Here is a 20,705-nt window from a genome sequence, read left to right on the forward strand (position 1 = left end):
CCACTGCTATAAAGTGGCAGAGACTGTATTCAACCAGCCACCTGGCTTCAAATCCACTCTCTAACCACCAAGCCACACTGCCTCTCTTTATTGTTATATTGCACACTATTCTATTTAGTGCCACCGTGAGACTGCCTTTACACAGAAGGGAACACACACAATTTAGGCCATAAGTGGCTTACTCTGTCAGGCAATCCATTTCTGGAAAGCACTGCTGACCCTGAGAGCAGCGTGAACCCTACCCTGTATCCCACTCCCCTCCACCTTCCAGGTTGATCTCATCTTCCTTGCCCTCTCCCCAACCCACGGGAAGAGGTGTGTCTCCTCCTTTCCTAGGCTCCTCCTTCTGCCTCTGCCCTCCATTCCATGCCTCCAACCTTCTTCCATTAATCATCTCCCCTCTCTCCTGGGCCTCCAGTCTTCCCCCCCTGGCTCCTTTCCCACAGCTGACAGCACGTACAAGGCTTCCCCACCTTACATAAACCTTTACTTGAACCTGCCTCCTCCTCAGGTTACTCTCATCTGTCTCCTTCCCTGCTCTGTCTAGAAGTAACTGTTTCTACTCTACGCCTCTCATTCACTCCTGAACTCGTGGTGACCCTGCTTCTGCCTGCACCAGTGGGTGGAAACTGCTCCCACTGAGGGCGCCAGTGACCTCCTAATGACCAATGCCAGCAGCTTCTTTGTAATCATCTTCCTAAGTTTTCTCTACTTTTTCCCCTGTCTGTCTTCTGAACGTTGGGGCTCCATCCTTGACTCCTTGCTTCTCGGTTGATACATCTCCTTAGGTACTCTAACCTCCACCTGCTCCTCTGTCACACCCACACTCATGCTGTCCACCAGGTATCTGTCTCAAATTCAGAGCTATCCCCAAGTCAAGACCTACTTATCCATCTGCCTATTAGTAACTGCCAACAACTAACTTCCACTGGGAAGTTCTATTAGCAGCTGAACAACTAACTTCCCCTCCTTATTTCCTAATTTAATTAGTGATATCACCATCCGTCTATTCTCCAAGGTTGAAACTCAATGCCTCTCTCTCACAGGTAAAATACCAGTGGTCAATAAAACCAGCCTATAATGTCCCGGAATGTCTTCCCTCCTTTATACAAAAGCAGTGGCATTTGCTTTAGTGTAGGTTCTCTTCTCTCATCTAATCCCACCGGCCACAGAAACAGTCTTCCAATTGGTCTCCCTGTCTCATTTATATATGTCGCTGCCAGCCAAAGATATCTATACAAGACCCAACTCTTGCTACATCTTCACTTAAAAACCATCCTGTGCTCCCCAGTGCTTTCAAAACCAGACTTCAAAGCTGGCTAGCCAACAGGGACAAAGCCCGTCCCAGGTTGGCCTGGACCTCATTTTCCAGGCTCTCCTCTGGGTACCACCCTCTCATGTACTCCTCCTACTTCCAGTCTCCTGGACTTACCAGGCACTCACACAACAAGGGCATACGTGAGAGAGAGCATGGCGAGAAATGTGTAGATATCAGGGTCAGACAGAACTGGATTCAAACTCTAGCCCCTTCACTAATTGGGTATTTAACTTCTGCTTAGTCATTTAAATATTCTGAGCTTCATTTTCCTATGGGGTAGGGGGGTGGGCAGAAAATATTTACTTCATATACCTATTGTAAAGGTTTGAAATAGTTTATGTAGGCCAGGTGTGATGGCTCCTGCCTGTAATCCCAGCACTTTGGGAGGCTGAGGTGGGAGGGTCACTTGAGGCCAGGAGTTCAAAACCAGTCGGGGCAACATAGGCCAGGCATAGTAGCTCACACCAATAATCCCTGCACTTTGGGAGACCGAGGTGGGTGGATCACTTGAGGTCAGGAGTTCAAGACTAGCCTGGTCAACATGGTAAAATCCCATCTTTACTAAAAATAAAAAATTAGCTGGGCATGGTGGTGGGTGCCTATAATCCCAGCTACTTGGGAGGCTGAGGCAACAGAATTGCTTGAACCCAGGAGGTGGAGGTTGCAGTGAACTGAGATTGCACCATTGCACTCCAGCCTGGGTGACAAGAATGAGACTCTGTCTCAAAAAAATAAAAATAAACATAGGGAGATCCTAGCACTACAAAAAGAAAATTTAAAAAAATTTAGTCGGGTGTGGTGGCACACATTTGCAGTCCTAGTTATTTGGGTGGCTGAGGTAGAAGGATTGCTTGAGCCCAGGAGTTCAAAGGTGCAGCGAACTATGATTGTGCCACTGGACTCCTGCCTGGGTGACAAAACAAGACCCTGTCGCTAAAAAACAAAAACAAACAAGAAATAGTTTATGTTAAATATCTAAGATAATACTTAGACACAGTATGCACTGAATAAACAGTAGCCAAAATTATTGATTTTGCCAAGTAGTTCCAGAGAAGAGTTTGTAAAGATTGAAAAACCCTGAAACTAGAATGGGACATTGGAGAAGTTCCTTATGAACTCTGAAGAAAGCCAAATTTATAAGAACAAATAACAGCTAGTGCCTTGGAATGTTCTGGAACTCATATTTCCATTTTTGAGTTACAGGAGTACTGGCAAAGAAAGATGGAATCTAGCAGCCTTGGGAAGCATAAAGTCCTGAGGACAGAAAGAGCCTTCCTTAGCCAGGTACCTGGCAGTGCCTGGAAAGGGTGGCTGTGCCTTCATTCCCTCAAAGCTGCCCATAAGAAGTTCATGCCCATAACAGAAGCTTCTAGCTTGCAGGGAAGAACATCAGTGATGTCTGACCTTCTTGCTAGGGGTTCACTGACCCTCTGATGGGGGTCTTCCATGTTCACAGTCTTGTTAGGCAGCTGGGCTCCAGGGGAAGTTACTGGGATTGGATTCAAAGACTTGGCTTTATGTGTTGTGTGAGCCACTGGTCACAGACTGTTTCCTCATCTTTAAAACGCAAATAATGATCCTTTCCAGCCAGTTCATCTGTGTGGTTGAGCAGAGACTGCTACTATCTTATGGTCTTCTTAATTCCTCCTTGTTATCAACGTGTCCCCCTACCAAATTCATATGCTGAAGCCTAACCCCCAATGTGACTCTATTTGGAGATAGGGCCTATGTGGAGATAACAAAGGTTAAGTGAGGTTCACAGTGGTGGGGACTTAATCTGATAGGACTTATGTCCTTATAAAAAGAGGAAAAGGCCAGGCGCGCTGGCTCATGCCTGTAATCTCAGCACTTTGGGAGGCCAAGGTGGGCAGATCACAAGTTTAGGAGATCGAGACCATCCTGGCCAACGTGGTGAAACCCCGTCTCTACTAAAAATACAAAAATTAGCTGGTTGTGGTGGCGTGTGCCTGTAATCCCAGCTACTTGGGAGGCTGAGGCAGGAGAATCGCTTGAAGCAGGGAGGTGGAGGTTGCAGTGAACTGAGATTATGCCACTGCACTCCAGCCTGGTAACAGAGCGAGACTCCGTCTAAAAAAAAACGAGGAAAAGACACCAGAGATCTCTTTCCCTCCATACATACACAGAGAAAAGCCCACATGAGGATGAGGACAAAGCAAGAAGGTGACCGTTGCCAGCCAGGAAGAGAGGCCTCACCAGAAACCAACCCTGCCAGTACCTTGATCTCAGATGTGCAGTGTTCAGAACTGTGAGAAATAAATTTCTGTTGTAAACCACTCAGTTTGTGGTATTCTGTTACGGCAGCCCTAGCAGACTAACACACTCCTTTATTTCTTCTTTTTAGGGTGACTCTTTTCTTGTATTTTTCTTTCTGGATTCCCACTTCTGCTCTGGCCCCAGGTTGCTAATAATATTTGTGCACTGCTTTCCAGCTCACTAAGTACTCTTCTCAAAATACGTCCTTTCTGCCTCACAACCTCCTTCTACATGCCTGGTAGAGGTAGCAGCCCTCCTCTCTGCTCCCATGGAGCTCCCACAGACCCCTTTGCCGGCCCAGGCCACATTATACTGGAATTATTTATGAAAGGGTTGGTTCTCCCAGTTGATTATAGGCTCTTTGAGGGCAAAGCTTCTGTTTTATTCACTGTGAAGCCTCCAGCACTCAGCAAAGTAGATGTTCAGCAAATGCCGAATACTTGACACATTTAGAAACACACTGAGTACCTACCACAAATCCTATGCTTTCACATCATTGTCAGATTCTCTAAAGTAAGTTTGATTCCCAAGGATAGATGAGTTTGGTGAGGGTAAGACTTATCCAAAATCCCACAGCTCATAACTAGTACAGCCCACATCTAAACCCAGGCTGGGTTGACTCCAAAGCCTTTGTCCTTTCCTCGGACCACACCACCTATCTGGTCAGCTCTACCCCCAGCTGTACTCCTGCCTCCAACAACCTCAACTATCGACCACCAGTGCCAATTCCAGCAGAGATTCACATGTTAATTGCAGCTAGGTTATTCCTAAGAGGGTGTTACCGAACAGGCGGCCTCACATTTAATTATGTCCTACATATCAGTGGTGCTGTAAAGGGAAAGAAAAAATAATATCACTATGTGAGAACCCTCTCAAAGCTGCCGTTCTGTCAGTGGAAAAGCCAGCTGGCAAACGAGAATGAGCAACTGCCTTTAGCAACTGATAGAAAAAAAAAAGAGCTAAAAGAAAATAAAAATGTAATCATCAGTTATAAAAATTAAATCACTGCTGATAAAATGTCTTCTATCAGAATCTACATCTGAATGGAGGGTAGGAGCAGGGGTTCCTTCAGTGGGAGTGAGTACCAGGTTAGAGATGTTCTGTAAATAAGTCAGATGAGGGGACAGCAGGCACGTGGCCAGCACACTGTGAGCCTAGGAGGTGTGAGTGCCATGGTCTCTAAGACCCCATCTGTCTTGCTGATTCTCTGACTATGAGAGGGTATAAAGACACACATGGATGTCACCACTCCAGAAACTTGGATTTGGACCTGGTCACCGAGATGTAAGAGTAAGAATGTGTGTTTTGGATTGCTAACCTAACTCTGCTATTTCCTATTTATGAGATCTTGGCAATTAGCATTAGATCTCTGAGCCTCATTTCTGAATTAGGCTTCTATGTGTTTCTCTGGATTTCTTTACTAGGACGTGTGTTTACCACTCATCATTATTTATCTTTACATATGTGTATATATATTTGATGATTGTATTTAAACTTGAGAATCCATCTCAAACTGCCTCAAACCTGTCTATGAACACCATGGAGGCAGAAAGCATGGCTATTTTACATACTAGTGACAGTGCATGCCTGCTCAGAACTGGCACACGAAAGGCAATGAGTAAACACGGATTGAATAATGAACAAATGAACAGATGCAGTGTCTAGGTCTGTCTGCAACCGGCGTCTACCACTCTGGACTTGCTCCTGCTGTCTGTCCCCCTTAAAGCATCATGCAAGGTGCTTCAAGGCATAATGGAAAACGTCCATGGTTCCTGGATGATACAAAGAGACTGAACCAAGCCATTTTCCTTCCACCTCAATTACATGGGCAGCTTCTCCTTTTTCTCAGCTTCGCTTACCCTAACTTACTAGCCCATGAGAAACCTCAAGGCCAAGTACCATGTCTGCCTCCTGGCTATACCGGATGTCCAGACAAGGGTCTGGCACACAGTAAGAGGGGGTCTCAGTTGGTCTTTGTTGAGCCAAACAGACTTGATGAAGTCTGTGGCAGACACTGCTATGTGCCTACCCCATATTCATTTCCCTTCTCTCTGAGCGAACCCTAATTTTGTTGAGAGTACCGATGTAGCAAGCTAAAAATATCCCCTTCTTCAGACTTCCTTATAGCTCTGAGTGTCCAAGTGACACAGCTCTGCCAAAGAAACGTAAGCTGAATGTTTTAGGAAAAATTCTGCTTTCCTGCTTCCTTATCTTTTCTTATTTTTCCTGCCTGACATGCAGACATGAGCCCCGGAACTATAGCTGCCATTTTATGACCATGAGGTAGCAAGCATAAAAACAGCAGCCCATCTCCTAGACAAAAAGTATGAACCAGAACATCAAAACTCCACTTAAATGCTACTCTAGTGGGGATTTTGGTTTTCTGTACACCAAATGCCTTGCTAAGTATTTCCCACAGAGAGACAAGCCTTCATTGCTTGGTTCCTGCAGTGTCCTTGGGCTACTTTTTCTTCTTTCCTGCCCTTGCAATTCCAGGTAGAGATTCAGAAGGTTCAGCAATTGAAGGTAAGATCCTAAGGGCAGCAGAGATGCTGGGGGTGGGGACAGTGGGGAGCCCTGCCCTTCAGTGAGCAGAGACAGCTACTGGCAGGGCTAGTCTCTGAGTCTGCAGATGTAGTTCTCTGATACTCCTAGCTCTCTTCCACTCAACAGAATTTTGGCCACAGTCTGTCTCCAATGTGCTGACTTGAGCTCCCTTGGCCTACAATTTCATTCCACTTATACCAGATTGCTCCAAATAAATCACTATATCAAGGAGAGGTAAATTCACAGGGTGCTTTTCCAACGAAGTGTTTCCATTAGAAATTTCACAAAGTGCTGCCAATGTCATTTAAAAGAAGGTTAATTTATTACCAAGAGACCTCAATTCTTCATTGCTGCATTTATATCTTATAATTCAGAGGAAGGGGACATAAGGAGAGGTAGAGAAGGGGCTTACTAAAAACCAAAAATCACTCCTCAATCATTTTTCTTAGTGTCTTCATTGAAGTAGTGCAGGTTTTTACACAAATTATGGTATATAATGTCAGAGATTTTTCTCTCCAGATCTTTGCAAATGCACTCGGAGGCGAATACCCAATCAAAGTGAGAGAAACAAAGAAATAGCACAGGCCAGCATTTTTTGGAAAATAATGAAGGACCCAATTTTGGTGACCTTTGGAAGATAGGAACTTAGGTGAAGTATCAAGGCATACCTAGAGCAAAAGAGGAATGGATTGTAGGGAAAGCAAATGAAAAACACCACTAGCATCATTGAACAAGTCCTTTGTCCTTCTTCACTCCCTCTTTCCCTCCCTCCTTTTTTTTTTTTCTTCTGAAGTCACTAAGTTCAATCCCAGTAACCTCCCTTGACCACATAAATTCATGAGCTCTTGTTCTAGGTCTCATCAGCTAGATCTTCTAGCTCTAATCATTTTATTCCCTTGCTCAAAAGCCTGCCATAGTGCCTAATACTTAAAGAATAAACTTTTTGCTTAGTATGGCATTTAAGGCTCTCCTTGATAACTCATTTCTCCCCTTTAAGGCATCCTGGGCTCTAGTCAAACAGAACTGCTGGCTCCTTATAGCCAGCTCTTAATTTTCTGCCTACCGAACTTTCACTCATGCTGGTAGTACCTACTACCTGGAATAATTTCCTTAACACCTGCCCTCCCATTTTCCTTTTTTAAATGTAAAAATTTCACCCATTCTTTAAGGTCCAAATTGAATGTCACTTCATCCAGAAAGCCCTCCCTGACCCATCCAGCTAGGCAAGTCCTCACCTTCCTTCGACCCTCATGGGTCTTTGACCAGTGACTCCAGGAGTGACCGTTCTTACTCTTTTCCTTGGCTTAGAGCTATTTACTATATAAATCTTTCATTTCTCATAATCTGGACTATGAGCTACTTTTGCCAGGAACCATGTCATACCTTCCCTGTATCCTCAGCTAGGGAAAGAGCAAGGATGCAATACTTGCTGGATAATGGAAAGCAAAGAGGAAGGAAGGAAGGAGGAATATAAGGAAGAAAGAAACTAAATCTGCTTCTAATCCCTGGACATAAAGAACAGACTGATTTACAGTAACCACCTGGATACGAACAAAATGACTCTTCTCTTCAATGAGCACCAGGGAGGCCAGAGCAAGTTTCTCATAAAAATTCCCAGTCTCTACATTTTCTAACAGCAATTCTCATTTCTTTTCTTTAGGTTTCTAAATCCACTGCAGGGCACCTCTGTTATGCTCCAGTATGGCTCACATTGCCACAATGTCAGGCTGATCTGTCCTCTATGCTTCACATCAGCCAAAATGAAAAGATAAGATGCTATCTGAAGAATGAAAATGAACTTGTTAGGTCTTGAGTTGCAAGCAATGCATACAAAGGTATTTTTACTTTTAAAGTTTTAGATGTGAGACTTTCCTCATGGTCTTCTTAATGACTTCTCAAGAAAACTTCTTGGGTTGATGTAATATGGTTATTAATAATTGAAGGCAGGTTAAAAAGGGGGAAATTACATTCCATATAATAAAAATGGAAAAAATATTTAATAGTAACGGTGACAAATAGTGACAGATTGTGGTATTGTGGGGACAGTGTGGGATATGGAGACCAAATTTCATCCTAGCTTTGACCTTAACTTCGGGCTAGTCAGCCAAGCTTTCTGAGCCTTGATTTCTTCATCTGTAAAGTTGAGGTCAATACATCTATTGTCTAAACTTCTTGTGAAGACTAAATAACATAAAAAAGAGAGCTAAGCATGGTCCTCAACACACAATAGGTGTTCTCTAAATATTTGCTGAATGAATGAATGAATGAATAGATGGAAAACAGAAGTAAGTGATACCAAAAACGGGGGTTTGATCCTGGGAAGAAGGCAAATTGCTAAAGGAGGAGGATCATAAGCTTTGGAGTCAGATAGATGCAAATTCATGTCCTAACTTTTCTTTTAACAAACCTGAATCTTAATTTACTCATCTGCAATAGGGAGGTGATAATAAAAATAAGAATAATCATCTCATGGAATTACTGCAAGTCTTAAAGAATGTATGTGAAAACCCTTTGCAAACTGCAATGAGTGAATTATAGTTCAGCTAGTGATATATACTCTCTTCCTTCATTCAACATCTGGGGTCAGCAAGGCAACCCACCTCAGCCCAGCCAGGACCAGGGTCAGTACCCTCGGATTCTGGATTTCCACCTGCAGGGAAAGCCTGTTGTTTCTGAAAAAAGCTTCCATGTTTTATTCTAAAACTTGCTTGGTTTCAGTGCTCTGTGTGTGTGTGTGTGTGTGTGTGTTGTGTGTGTGTAAATGCATCTAGTTCACTGGGAGCTCTGTCAACATCAGGTCTCTGTGCGTATATATTTGTGTGTACGGTTTGTAAAGTGCTTTTAGATTTTTTAAAGGCAAAAGTTAAACTCATTTCATTTAAAATCATCAGCTGGATTGCATTAAATGGAGGGAAAAGCAAAAACGTACACAATATAGCCATTTGTGAAACACAATTATTTCTCCTGTTACTTAATTACAAACAGACATAAATACTCTGGATTCTGACATCTCATCTTCTTAAATTCTAGATCTGCATTTTGATATATAATGAAGGGAGGGCCAGATTCCAATTTGTGTGTTAAGCAAACCCGAGAGTTACAATTACATATTGGGACCATAATGACTTCACTAAAACAAGATCTAAACTTTTAATTAACCTGCCAAGACAAATTACAACTCATAGCTCACAGGTAATGATCACAGACAGCTGAGACTCAATGCCAGGGACTCTTGGGAAAAGAGGGATTAATAACAACATCAGAATCAGTCTGTTTTTGTATTAGCGAAAAAAAAACAGTATTCATTAAACCATCACTGTAGCTTGAAGGGAGACAGACAGGTCAAAAAGCCAGCAAGAGAAAGGTGGAAGGAGAGAGGATGGGAGAGAATATTAAAACAGCTTCCATTTATTGAGTGCTTGTGGTAGCCCAGAGCCTGTGCTAAGCACTTTCTATTTCTCTGTTTAATCTTCACAATGGGGATTGCAAAGTACTATTGTTCCATTTTCCAGACAAGAAGAATGAGGCTCAGAGAGGTGGCATGACTGTCTCTGGTCGCAGAGCTAACACGCGACAGTGGGGAAGGAAGCAATGGAAAGTAGTTCTCATAGGGCATCTGTCTTCAAAGCTTCCTTGACAGAACACCAGAATCAGGATCACCTGGGCTTTACTGCAGGCCTACTGAGTTATATTTTCTGGAGAAAAGGCCCAGGAATGTGAATTTTCCCCTGGCTTCCCAGGTGATTCTTTTATTCAACAGTGTTTGAGAACCATCTGTAAAGTACTATATCTAACCCCTTGCCACTCAAAATGTGGTCCACAGCAGCTTCGGTATCACTGGGTGATGGTTGGAAATGCTGAATCTAAGGTCCACCCAGACCTGCTGAAGCAGAATTTGCATTCTATCAAGACCCTCAGGTGGTTCACTCAAGTCTGAGAAGCACAGTATGACCTATTGGCCCTAAAATGCAGGGTTAAGAGGAAGTGAAGACAGGTGTCCACATTTAGATGAGAATGGCAGAACCAGAGGGAAAAGCAAGACCATCTCCCTAATTATGATAAGACAGGATAGCAAGCTCTGACAAGCCAAGGGTTGGCAAAGATGCCTCACTGTATCTATAGTTTATTCCTCTAAGATGTGTATCCTAATTAAAAGTGGCTTTCTTCTGGGGTTTGTATTAATATCCTTTCATATTTATGCTAAGTTATTAAAAATAAGGAATTCTGACTGTAAAAGCACTTGGTTATGAACAAGCACTACTCTATGCTTCTCTGTAAACTATGTTTAAGGGAAATCAGGCCACGAGACCATGAAGCTGTAACTCAAGCACCACCACAACTTGATGATCATGTCCCTAAACTGTCACCATCCTATCCAGAGAGAAAAAAGAATCAGGGCCTGTAGCCTCCCAAACCCTGCCAAGTGACAGCCTAACAGGATGAGGGCCAGACTGGGGCCTCTGATGACAGGGAATGGGCTATACTGTTAGCCTTAATGTCACCAGTGACTCTGAGCTGCAGCCTCAAATACCAGAATCCTTAAAAACTAAGAGCTGGGAACCCCAAGTGATTTGTGCAAGGTCAAAACCCAAGTTTGTGCTGGAGACTGAAAATGGAGCACAATCCTTGCCACATTTCACAAGAAGGTATCCAGGGAGGAAACCAACAGCACCACAACTGTCTGGCAGTCACTGTCACCAATCCTGCCAGGGGAGCTCGTTCCCTCATTCACTGTGTGACACTGCACCCCACTGGGCTGGGTGCCAGGAGGCAGACAAGATCCTGTCAAAGCCCCTGCCCTCTAGGCATCCGGAGTCCAGCGGCTCAGACAGACATCTCTCTAAAACAAGGACTGTACAAAGTGGTAATTTCTACATCAGAGCTAGTTGCCTGAAAGCCTCCACCTCCTTCATTTTGCCATTCTGCCCGTATTTAGAGCAGAAGCTTTTTAGCCACACCCTATATTTAATGGGAAGATACTTTCTGTCTCAACACAAAGGGCAAAATTTCAAGTAAGCAGGAAATGGCCTGAAAATGACTCCTGTTGTTTAGAAGTAAGAACCAGGGGCTGGGCATGGTGGCTCATGCCTGTAACCTCAGCATTTGGAGAAGTCAAAGTGGTTGGCTCACTTGAGCCCAAGAGTTTGACCAGCCTAGGCAACGTGGTGAAACCTCGTCTCTACAAAACATACAAAAATTAGCTTGGCATGGTGGTGTGTGCCTGTGGTCCCAGCTATTTGGAAGGCCAAGGCAGGAGGATCACCTGAGCCCAGGAGTTCAAAGTTGCAGTGAGCCTGGTTGAGTCACTGCACTCCAGCCCAGGCAACGGAGCGAGACCTGGTCTAAAAAACAAAAAGTAAGAACCAGGATCTTGTAAGAGTTTTGGAAACCTAGTACCAGATTCAGAGATTTCTTGGGGTTTGTTTGTTTGAGACAGTGTCTCCGTCTGTCACCCAGGCTGGAGTGCAGTAGTATGATCACAGCTCACTGCAACCTCAATCTCCTGGGCTCAAGGGATCCTCCCACCTCAGCCTCCTGAGCAGCTGGGACCGCAGGCATGCACCATCACACCTGGATAATTTTACTATTATTATTTTTTTTTTTATAGAAATGAGGATCTTACTATGTTGCCCAGGCAGGTCGTGAACTCCTGGCCTCAAGCAATCCTCCTGCTTCTGCCTCCCAAAGTGCTGAGATTATAGTATGAGCCACCACACCTAGCCTGGATTCAGAAATTTTTATCGAACTCCATTTTTCCATGTCAGAGAGACTCCTAGCCAGCGACTGAGACAGAGTTTTCAGGTGAACTCCAGACCACGTAGAACTGTCGATTAAGCAGAAACCCCATTCCCAGGTGTTCTGTTTAATGGAGTTATATTCTTCCATAACTTTTATTTTCCTGTAGGGAATTTTTATCTCCAGGCTATGTCAGAGTGCTTCTAATATAAACTCAGAAAAAAATGTTTTCTGACCCGAACCACCAAGACCATCGTGTCCTGCAGCACATTAGGGCAGTCTAAGAAGTGGACACATTATATGCAATGAATGTATTGGTAAAGAAGAGAAACTCTTTAAATAGGGTGCCAGGCTTCCCAGACACCGACAGGCTTCTGAGCTGGCCCAGGGGCTCAGGGTGAACTGGGAGCTGAGGCCCTCTTCCACTGCGAGGGACAGTGAAGGTGTTAAGCACTTATTTATTTATTTATTTATTTTGAGACGGAGTCTCACTCTGTCACCCAGGCTGGAGTGCAGTGGTGCAATCTCGGCTCACTGCAAGCTCCGCCTCCCGGGTTCACGCCATTCTCCTGCCTCAGCCTCTCCGAGTAGCTGGGACTACAGGCGCCTGCCACCACGCCCGGCTAATTTTTTGTATTTTTTAGTAGAGACGGGGTTTCACCGTGGTCTCGATCTCCTGACCTCGTGATCCGCCCGCCTCGGCCTCCCAAAGTTCTGGGATTACAAGCGTGAGCCACCGCACCCGGCTAGCACTCATTTATTTAGCACATCAGGGCCCACTCTTTGTCAGAGATTAGGACATCTCTATTCTCAACAAAACCCCAGTCTGACTGATGGCATGGTTCATCCAGCCTTTTGCACTGCTGTTCTTACTCTCTCTTGAAGCCTGTATCCTCTTTTCTCATTGGCCAGGGGTTGTTGGCTCCAAAACAAAAAAGAATGAAAACCAAAACAAAACCCAAACCACAAATCAGTGAGGTGAACCAAGTGAGACTCTAAAGACAAACACGTGGGAGAGAAGTGCCAAGAAGAGAGATGTTGCCTCTGTGTGGCTTGTCCAGGATTCCTGTCTCACAATTCCACCCCCATCCTGAAATGCACTGCACACCAACCACAGACAGCAGGAGAGAAGCAGCGGGCGACAGCCCTGGGCTCAGATGCCAGCTCAGAATGGCGGGCGATTCCTTGTGTAGCAGGCCCAGTCAGGAGGGTCTCGTGCCAAGCTCCAGGGCCATCCACAGCTCTGATATCCCCTTGTCAGCGTCAGTCCCAGAATCTCCATGCGGCCTCCCACCCAAAGAGACAATATCCCACAGCCCCCAGAGGGTGCGGCTTCCTTACCAATGGCAGTGGTGAGAAAGGAAACCACTTCTGACTCCTTTCCGTCATTGTAAAAAGCCAGGTGCCAGATTCCTGAATCCAAATACTGGATGAAGCCTGTCTCGTGGCTGGAGGGGGGCACAGCTCCCCGAGACTGGCGCGGGGTCCCCTCTAGGCTCCGCGCCTCCTGGGTTAGGAGCCTCCTGCCATCCAGCAGCTCCACAAAGTCAAACTGAAAGACAAAGAAAGCACAGTTAGCAGTGAGTCTGTTCCGCCACGCACCAGCGTCCTTCCCGGGGCTTCTCCTGGAGAGGATATTGGGAAACACAAATAGAGGCAAAAAGGGCCCAAAGAGGCTAAGGGTGCAGGAAGGTTGATCAATCAACTCCACTCTTCCCCAGACCCATTTTTTCATGCTGGTATTCTCCTGGTTCTCCTGTGAGTGAGGCATAATTAGAGGATTATTTTTTAGTCTCATTTTGTTTTAGTTCTTTTTGTACTGGTGGGGAGTCTTCCCCTGGCTGAGTCTGTACCAGGACAACCATGCTTTTTTTCAATGCCGGGTGTGTGGTTAGAAACACAGCCACTTTACAACTGGTTGAACTCCATGCAAGTCATGACAAGAATCTCGGGGGGTGGTGGAGGGGAGCAGAGGCGGGTGGCTGGGACTGGGATCGGAGCATTGGATGTGATTGGAACATCAGTCATGTGCAAATGAAAATTTGATTTATGTCTATTTTCCTTTGGTCAATGGTTCTTTCTGAATGTTCTAGTTTCAGGGAGCAAATTTAGGGGAACTAAACTGGATTAGCTCAAAACTCTATCAATAATTACATGCTGTGTCAAATACAATTGCCAGTTGATCGGAGACTGCTTGTGTGAGACTCCAGAAAAGTCAGTTACACTGTGTTAACAACAAGTAGGTGGTTAAGTCCTACTGGACTATTAGCAAGCAAATTGGGTAGTTATCTAGCTAGCTAGCTAGCTTTAAAAACCAAACAAGATATTTATTCAATTTCATGAAACACTGTCTGGAGATACGCAGGCCAGGACTAGCACACCAGTCTGCAGTCAACAGGGTCTCAAGGCTCTTCTCCTGTGATTCCTTCTTTAGCAAACATACCTGTCTTTTAACTAAAAATCTTAAATACCTACTAGGGCTAGGAAGGCTGCATTTGGCCTAGGAATGCCTGATGAATGCCTATGATTTACATTATTCCAATTCCAGAGCTGGCAGGACCTTGCACAAGTGTCTGTTCTTTATTAATCGTGACTGGTAATATGTCAGTCATCCTGGACGAGGTTTTTTCAGTGTTTCTGGTGTGCGTGTGTTTGAGTCAATGTGCAACCCTGAAGGAGAGAAGGGATGAGAAAGACTAGGGAAGAAACATTTATTCTGAGCCAGGTCCTGCACTAGCTGCCTTATAAATGTTATTCTTTATTCTTCACAACAGCCCTGCCAAGTGGGTATTGTTATCAGCATCTTATAGATGAGGAAACTTGCTCTGAGAGGCTAAGTGATGGAGCCAAGGTTATAATGCTGATAACAAGAGGATTCAAACTCAGATCTGTCTGTTTCTAAACTGCATGCTTTTTTCTCTAGATCACATTTCCTGGATAATTTAACTTAGGAGACTGAGTAATAGCAGAAAGGCTGTTAAGAGATTTCCTAGAATTCCTTCCTCTTAAAAAGCCCCAGTGATATAACTTTACTCATCTGAAAGGGCGGGTCTGAGTGGGAGTACATGGATGAATGGGCTATAAAATATATAAATGTCCCTTCAGGCTTAAGGCTCTGGATTGGGCTTCTTAACTTTGGGTTAAGATTTGAGGTAGGAGCCCATGCAGATCAACAGGGTATATGGGGTTCTGTTTACCTGTGTATGTGAAGGAGGGAGGCCTTTTCTGCCATAAATGCCAACCAGGGCTGCCTTTCCCAGAGACACATTGAATTTCAGATGCACAGGATGGTCTATGAACACTTGAGATCTCCAGAAAGTGCCAGGAGGAATCTTCTGGGAAGCTCGCCTCCCCACATCAATTTCTCCAGAATCTATGAAACTGTCCTCTGGAAAGAAACTACTGGGCTTTCCTACCAAGACACAGGGAAGGGAAGACAAAGACATCTCGGTTAGCCACATGGGAAATGAGAAACCAGGGCATCTGATCACCCGGGACTCTCCTTAGCCTCACATCCTTCTGTACAATGTTCTGCTGTCAGCTTTCTCCCCACCCCGGCCCTCCCCACATGGAGGAGTAAAAAGGTCCAGAACTTTTTTTTTCCCCTCAGCGATGCTCAAATTATTCTGCTAAAAATATGCATTCTTCCAAAGCAGTATGGGTCCTCCCCAAGGGCCATCTGTTTACTGCATAATTCCACAGCTTGTTAAGATATATTTTGATCCTAAAAATAATCATTTGTGGTCACATGAAAATAGCTCTGTGATTTGGTGTGTTAAGGGGCTCATGGTAAAATAGAAAGGATAGGGGGAACGAAGTGTTATTAATTTTCCAACTCAGAATGAGTCCCCCAGCAGTGGGAAGCATGACTTGGTGGAGTAAGGTATTTAAAAAGTTCACTAATTTGTGTATACATTGGAAGCCAAATTCTGAGGCTGATATGTGGATGGGGGGTTGTGCTTAGGGCAGGGTTAGGGGCTGGGGAAGATGAGGTAAAGGTACTTCTGAAAAGAGGGAATATTTCTGTAAAATGTTCCTTTGTCTTTGGATGAGGGTAAATATAATTTCTGTGCTAAAATGGGTCAAGCTGAGGGAATTTCCCAAGTTCACACACCAAGCCTATGCCATACTTGGAAATTCCACCCGGGCTCCCAACCCTGTGCCAAGCATCCATGCGGGGTGTCATGAGTAAAGTCTCTTGGCCATTTCTATACCCATCAGGAGGGTGACAGCTCTCTGGGGGCACCACAAATGCAAGGAAGGAAGGCAGCTTATCAAACTCCCTCTATTTAGTAATTAAACACACTCATATGTGAAAAATACAAACCCTAACTTCCTGCCAGACATCAGCCTCCTGAAGAGTTGAGAAGGAACAGGATAGACTCTAGGGATGTTAGGAAGACCACCCTTAGCACACTGAAAGACCAGCATCAAGTCAACAGGCTGTATTTTATTTGTTGTTATGAAGGACTTCCTGGGTATCCTGGTTCCAAGGGTTGTTTTTTTTTTTTTGTTTTGTTTTTTTTTTTTTGAGATGTTAGAGATGTTCGAAGAGACACTTCAGAGAACAAGAATTCATTTGTAAAGAAAACACACTTTGGAACTTTTTGTAAACAGCATTTGGGGAATAGGAAATTAAAATGTTTTTCTTTCCCCCTAGCTTTGTTAAGACTCCTTACAAAGCACATTTGATGCTGAAATGAAGCCTGGCAGGGCATTGTTGTAGTCATAAAATATTTTACTGTTTTAAATAATAAAATTCAATTTAAATGTTAAACTTCTCCATATGTTATCACTCCCTTATAAACTCCCAGGCAGAAACATCAGGTTTTTAGCTTCAAACTGTTAAATGTTATTTTAATTAAAAATATGCCAACAAAAAAGTTAAAATATGCACTATCAATAAAAGTACCACTAGTATTCTGTCATTAGCATGGGAAAGAGTTTGCTTTTGAATTCCTTTATGGAAGGAATGTGCTTCAGACTTTTACCTTGAAAAATATAGATACACAAACCACCACACTGTGATTCACAAAGTTCAAAGACAGAACCCAAATTCACAATGCATTGAGATGGAAGAGAATTATTTACATTCTTTCTTATCTGATTTTTGGGTTCCCAATACCACAGCCATTCTATATTCCAGGAGGAAATAGTCTGCCATCAGCTTTTAATTTTGCTAGGGAGGCAGAACTAAGAGGGAGAATGAAACAAAGCAGATGCCTTCTGAGCCTTTTCCTCCTAGAAACTAAAAAGAAATAAGTGCAACACTGCTAGTTCCAAGGATGTGTTTCCTTTGTGAGTAGGTGGCAGTCTGAGCTGATGGGATTTGAGAATTGTCTGAATTCAAGTAATTCCCATGTCTGAAAATAAATAATGGAAAACTGCTCCCCCATTTTAGCATGCTGCCGGATAACCCTGCACAGTTCATTTTCTCCCTCAATGAGCGTATTTTTAGGAGACAGTGTCTGTATCAGCTAGGTTTTGCAGCCTTATAAGTCAGAGGTCTGCAGGCCTTATGCATAAATAAGTTGGCTCTTACTCCAGAGAAGGTGACAAAAGGGGACTTTTCTAGCACTTTAATATTTCACCTAGATGGGATGAATGGGAGGGAGAAATTGTCTTGAGTGTGTATATGCTGAAAGAAAAAAAAAACAGTGAACTCTACTCTAGGGCATACCCTCTATCAGGACTTTGAGGGCCTCTGGTCACCAGTGGTCTCCAAATCCCACCACAGGGACAGGCTGGGAGCTGTTGAGGGGGAAATGCTAACAGCCTGCTGATCACCTTTACCTGAGGGGAAGGAGTCATGACATGGGCTGGGCTGAGGGTTGGGAAAGTGAAATGCCTTCCGTCTTGCTTGTTAAAAATCCTTATTGCCTTACACTTTCTAGATGCTATAAGACTTTTTGTCCTTAATTCTGAGCACCAAGCTGTGAGCGCTAGGATATAAAATATCCTCCACCATGAAGCAAAAGCCACCAGTGGTGGAATCATAAGGGAGAGGAGAGGCTAGAGGCAATTGGAGGCAAAAAGTCTTGTGTATACAATTCTTCTTATCCCTACCTACACTCTGGAAGATAAAAATAGTAATAGATTTTAATGGTGGAAATAGCAATAAAGGTAGAGGTATTAGTATTACTAGTCATATTGGCTTCCACCTGATGAGCTCCAAGCACAGTGGCAGGTACCTTCATGTGTATCAGTTCGGTTAATTCTCACGGCAACATTAATATCTGTATGTGGAGGTTCAGAAGGCTTAAGAAACCATTTTGGGATCCCTCTTTATTTATTAAAATATGGCTTCTGAAGAGATCAAATTGATGAATGATTAATTAAAACACTACAAAGACATTCTCAGTGGTGGTAGGGTGCATTGACCTTCTTAAAGAGCAAGAGTCCAATAGGATTCATAGCCCCAGCAGGCTAAATATCAGAGCTTAACCAGGTAGATTCAAGGCCCATTAAAAAACTTCCTGGCATCCTAGGGTACAAAAATATCATTTGTATGAATTAGGAACCTACAAACAGGTCCAAAAGTTAAAGGGCAACAGTCAGGGTCTCAGGACATTCATGAGAAGGACACTATACAATCACTGGGTGCCCCCAGAGACTTAACAAACACTGCAAAAAGCTTAGGTCACAATTAGGGCTCCCCTACAGCAAGATTAGGCTTCACAGGGCAGATTTTACTGGTAATAGTCCTTTGCTTTGTAAAGCTAGATAGATTCAGGCTTCCTATAGCAATGCTGTGCCAATATGCAATCATGTCTATAAAAGAAATTTCTTAATGAATTGCTAAAATGGATAGCTCAGTCAAAAAGCAAGATTTGGAAGAACTGAAATTTCATGCACTTCTCAATCACAGCCTTTACTTTCTTGAACTGAGCTCCATCTATATAGGTTCTAAATTCCTAGTCAGCTAATGTTCTTTCTCTCCCTCCATCTTTTTGGTTCTTTTCAATGCAATAACTTGCATGAAGAATTCTTTAGTTTCCTTAGCAACTGGTTGAAATTTATTTGGTTATCAAAATAAGCTGTTCCGTTTTGGAGAGCCCAGCTGAGCCTGCGCACAGCAATTTGCATGGTTCAAACTAATGGGCAATTTTTTATTTCACTGCAGAAAGAAGAAAATGCTATCCTAAGCCCACCAATTCAACCATCAGAAATGCTTGTTTATTCAATGTTTTTTTCCCTTCCCCATTAATGTGTAACACAAGTTCTTGTGGCTTTAGTTTGAAAAGCTGCTGTATTTGGTTTCTGTCCCATCACAACCCTGGAATGGTTACAGCCATTTGGAAAATATAGTATGAACTGCAGTTTCATGTTATTCTCAAAGACATGATAAACATTTACAATTCTTGAATTTTCATATATTTAATTCATATAAATAAGAAATATATATTCTTAAAAATATTCAAAAATACCTCAAACCTTTGCAGAATCTGTGGCAGGGAGAGAATGTTAATTAGTCTGGACTTCTGGGATTTTAGTAACTAATATGGAATGGCTTGGGATTTGAGTGGATAAGAAGAAGAGAACTAATATTTGTTGAGTGCCACTTCAACATTAAGCTTTGAATGGATAGATATTGTTATCCTTGTTCTACAGATGAGGAAGGTCAAGGGAGATGCAGTAAGTGTCATAAGTTAACAGAGCCAATATAAAGCAGGGTCAGGATTAACATCCTATATTGTCCGGCTCCAAGGCCCATTTACCCCTTTCTATCACACCACATTGCTTTCTCCATCATTGTGAAGCAGAGACTCTAATCTTAATTCTGGAATCAGCTGTCTTCTTGAATACCCTCTGAAGGGACGAGAAATATGTGCTCACATCAGAGTTAAGGACTCCCTAGATATATCTAGGGAAATGCATTTTTAACATCACAATGAAAAACATAAACTGAGTAGACATTGGTTTGACCAGGGCAAAATAAATGAAGAACATTGTGGTCTCACATAAACTATAGGAAGCTTTGTCCTCTGGTTTCCAGTCTGATGTATTTTTTTTGTCACAGTGATTGCTTCTGATGCTGACCACTTTGCAGCACAGTGCTGCATTGAAGGCCTTTGCAAACAGGATTTCCATTTGCATCAGTAATGACAGATAATCCCTTTAAGCAAAAATACTCCAATTAAAATAGACCAATAATCTGGTGCAATTTTATTTTATCTCTTATCTGCACCTCCTGTTCCTTACAAAAACAAAACAAAACCTAAACAACCCACAGACTAATTTCATTAGAGTGAGAGATTTCAGATAGATCCGACTCCTGTTTAAAGAACGTCTGATAGAGATCATAGAGGGAAGAAAATACATTTTGCCAAATGAGATCCTTTACCAGTTCCTTGAGGGTTAAGCATATTTTAAATCTACATTTGTACATGCTGATCTAAAGACAGTCTTCACGTTATGGTATTAACCCATGGCATCTGACAGTAGAAGCTGACATGGGCCCCACAAGCCAAAAGGCAGGACCATGGACAGAGCCAATGTGACATTCTGAAGAGCCATCTGGTTACTTACATGATTCTGTTACTATTTTCATATGTAGAACTTACAAATTAGAATGCACCTTAGAAAGAATCTAGCTCAATATTCTCCTTTTTAAGAGGAGGAAAAGGACTCCCAGAAAGTGTGTTCAAGGGATTTGCTTAAGGTGATACCACAGGTCAGTGGCTGCGGCTGGACTTGAACTCAGGGCTTCTGACTTCTAACCCAGAGCTCTTCCCATGGTCCCATTCATGATTCCTCCCTCCATATCCTATTAAGAGGCAAAGAAAGTGTGCATTATTTAGCATTTTAAGACTTAAAATCTTTGCAAATG

At 43.2% G+C, this 20,705-nt stretch overlaps 1 protein-coding gene across 1 annotated transcript in view; it reads right to left on the reverse strand.

The window, feature by feature from the left end:
• The window catches only part of TENM4 (teneurin transmembrane protein 4), a 417,322-nt gene that overhangs the window by 179,469 nt on the left and 217,148 nt on the right, over positions 1-20,705 (reverse strand). The window contains exons 8-9 of the mRNA XM_058446567.1: positions 15,073-15,287; positions 13,217-13,427 (exon numbers count right to left, since the gene is read on the reverse strand). Of these exons, the coding sequence (XP_058302550.1) occupies positions 13,217-13,427; positions 15,073-15,287 (426 nt within the window). The remainder of the gene's footprint in view (positions 1-13,216; positions 13,428-15,072; positions 15,288-20,705) is intronic.

The sequence above is a fragment of the Hylobates moloch genome, unplaced genomic scaffold (genome assembly GCF_009828535.3).
Source record: "Hylobates moloch isolate HMO894 unplaced genomic scaffold, HMol_V3 SCAFFOLD_11, whole genome shotgun sequence".
In the NCBI taxonomy this organism is placed as follows: domain Eukaryota; kingdom Metazoa; phylum Chordata; class Mammalia; order Primates; family Hylobatidae; genus Hylobates; species Hylobates moloch.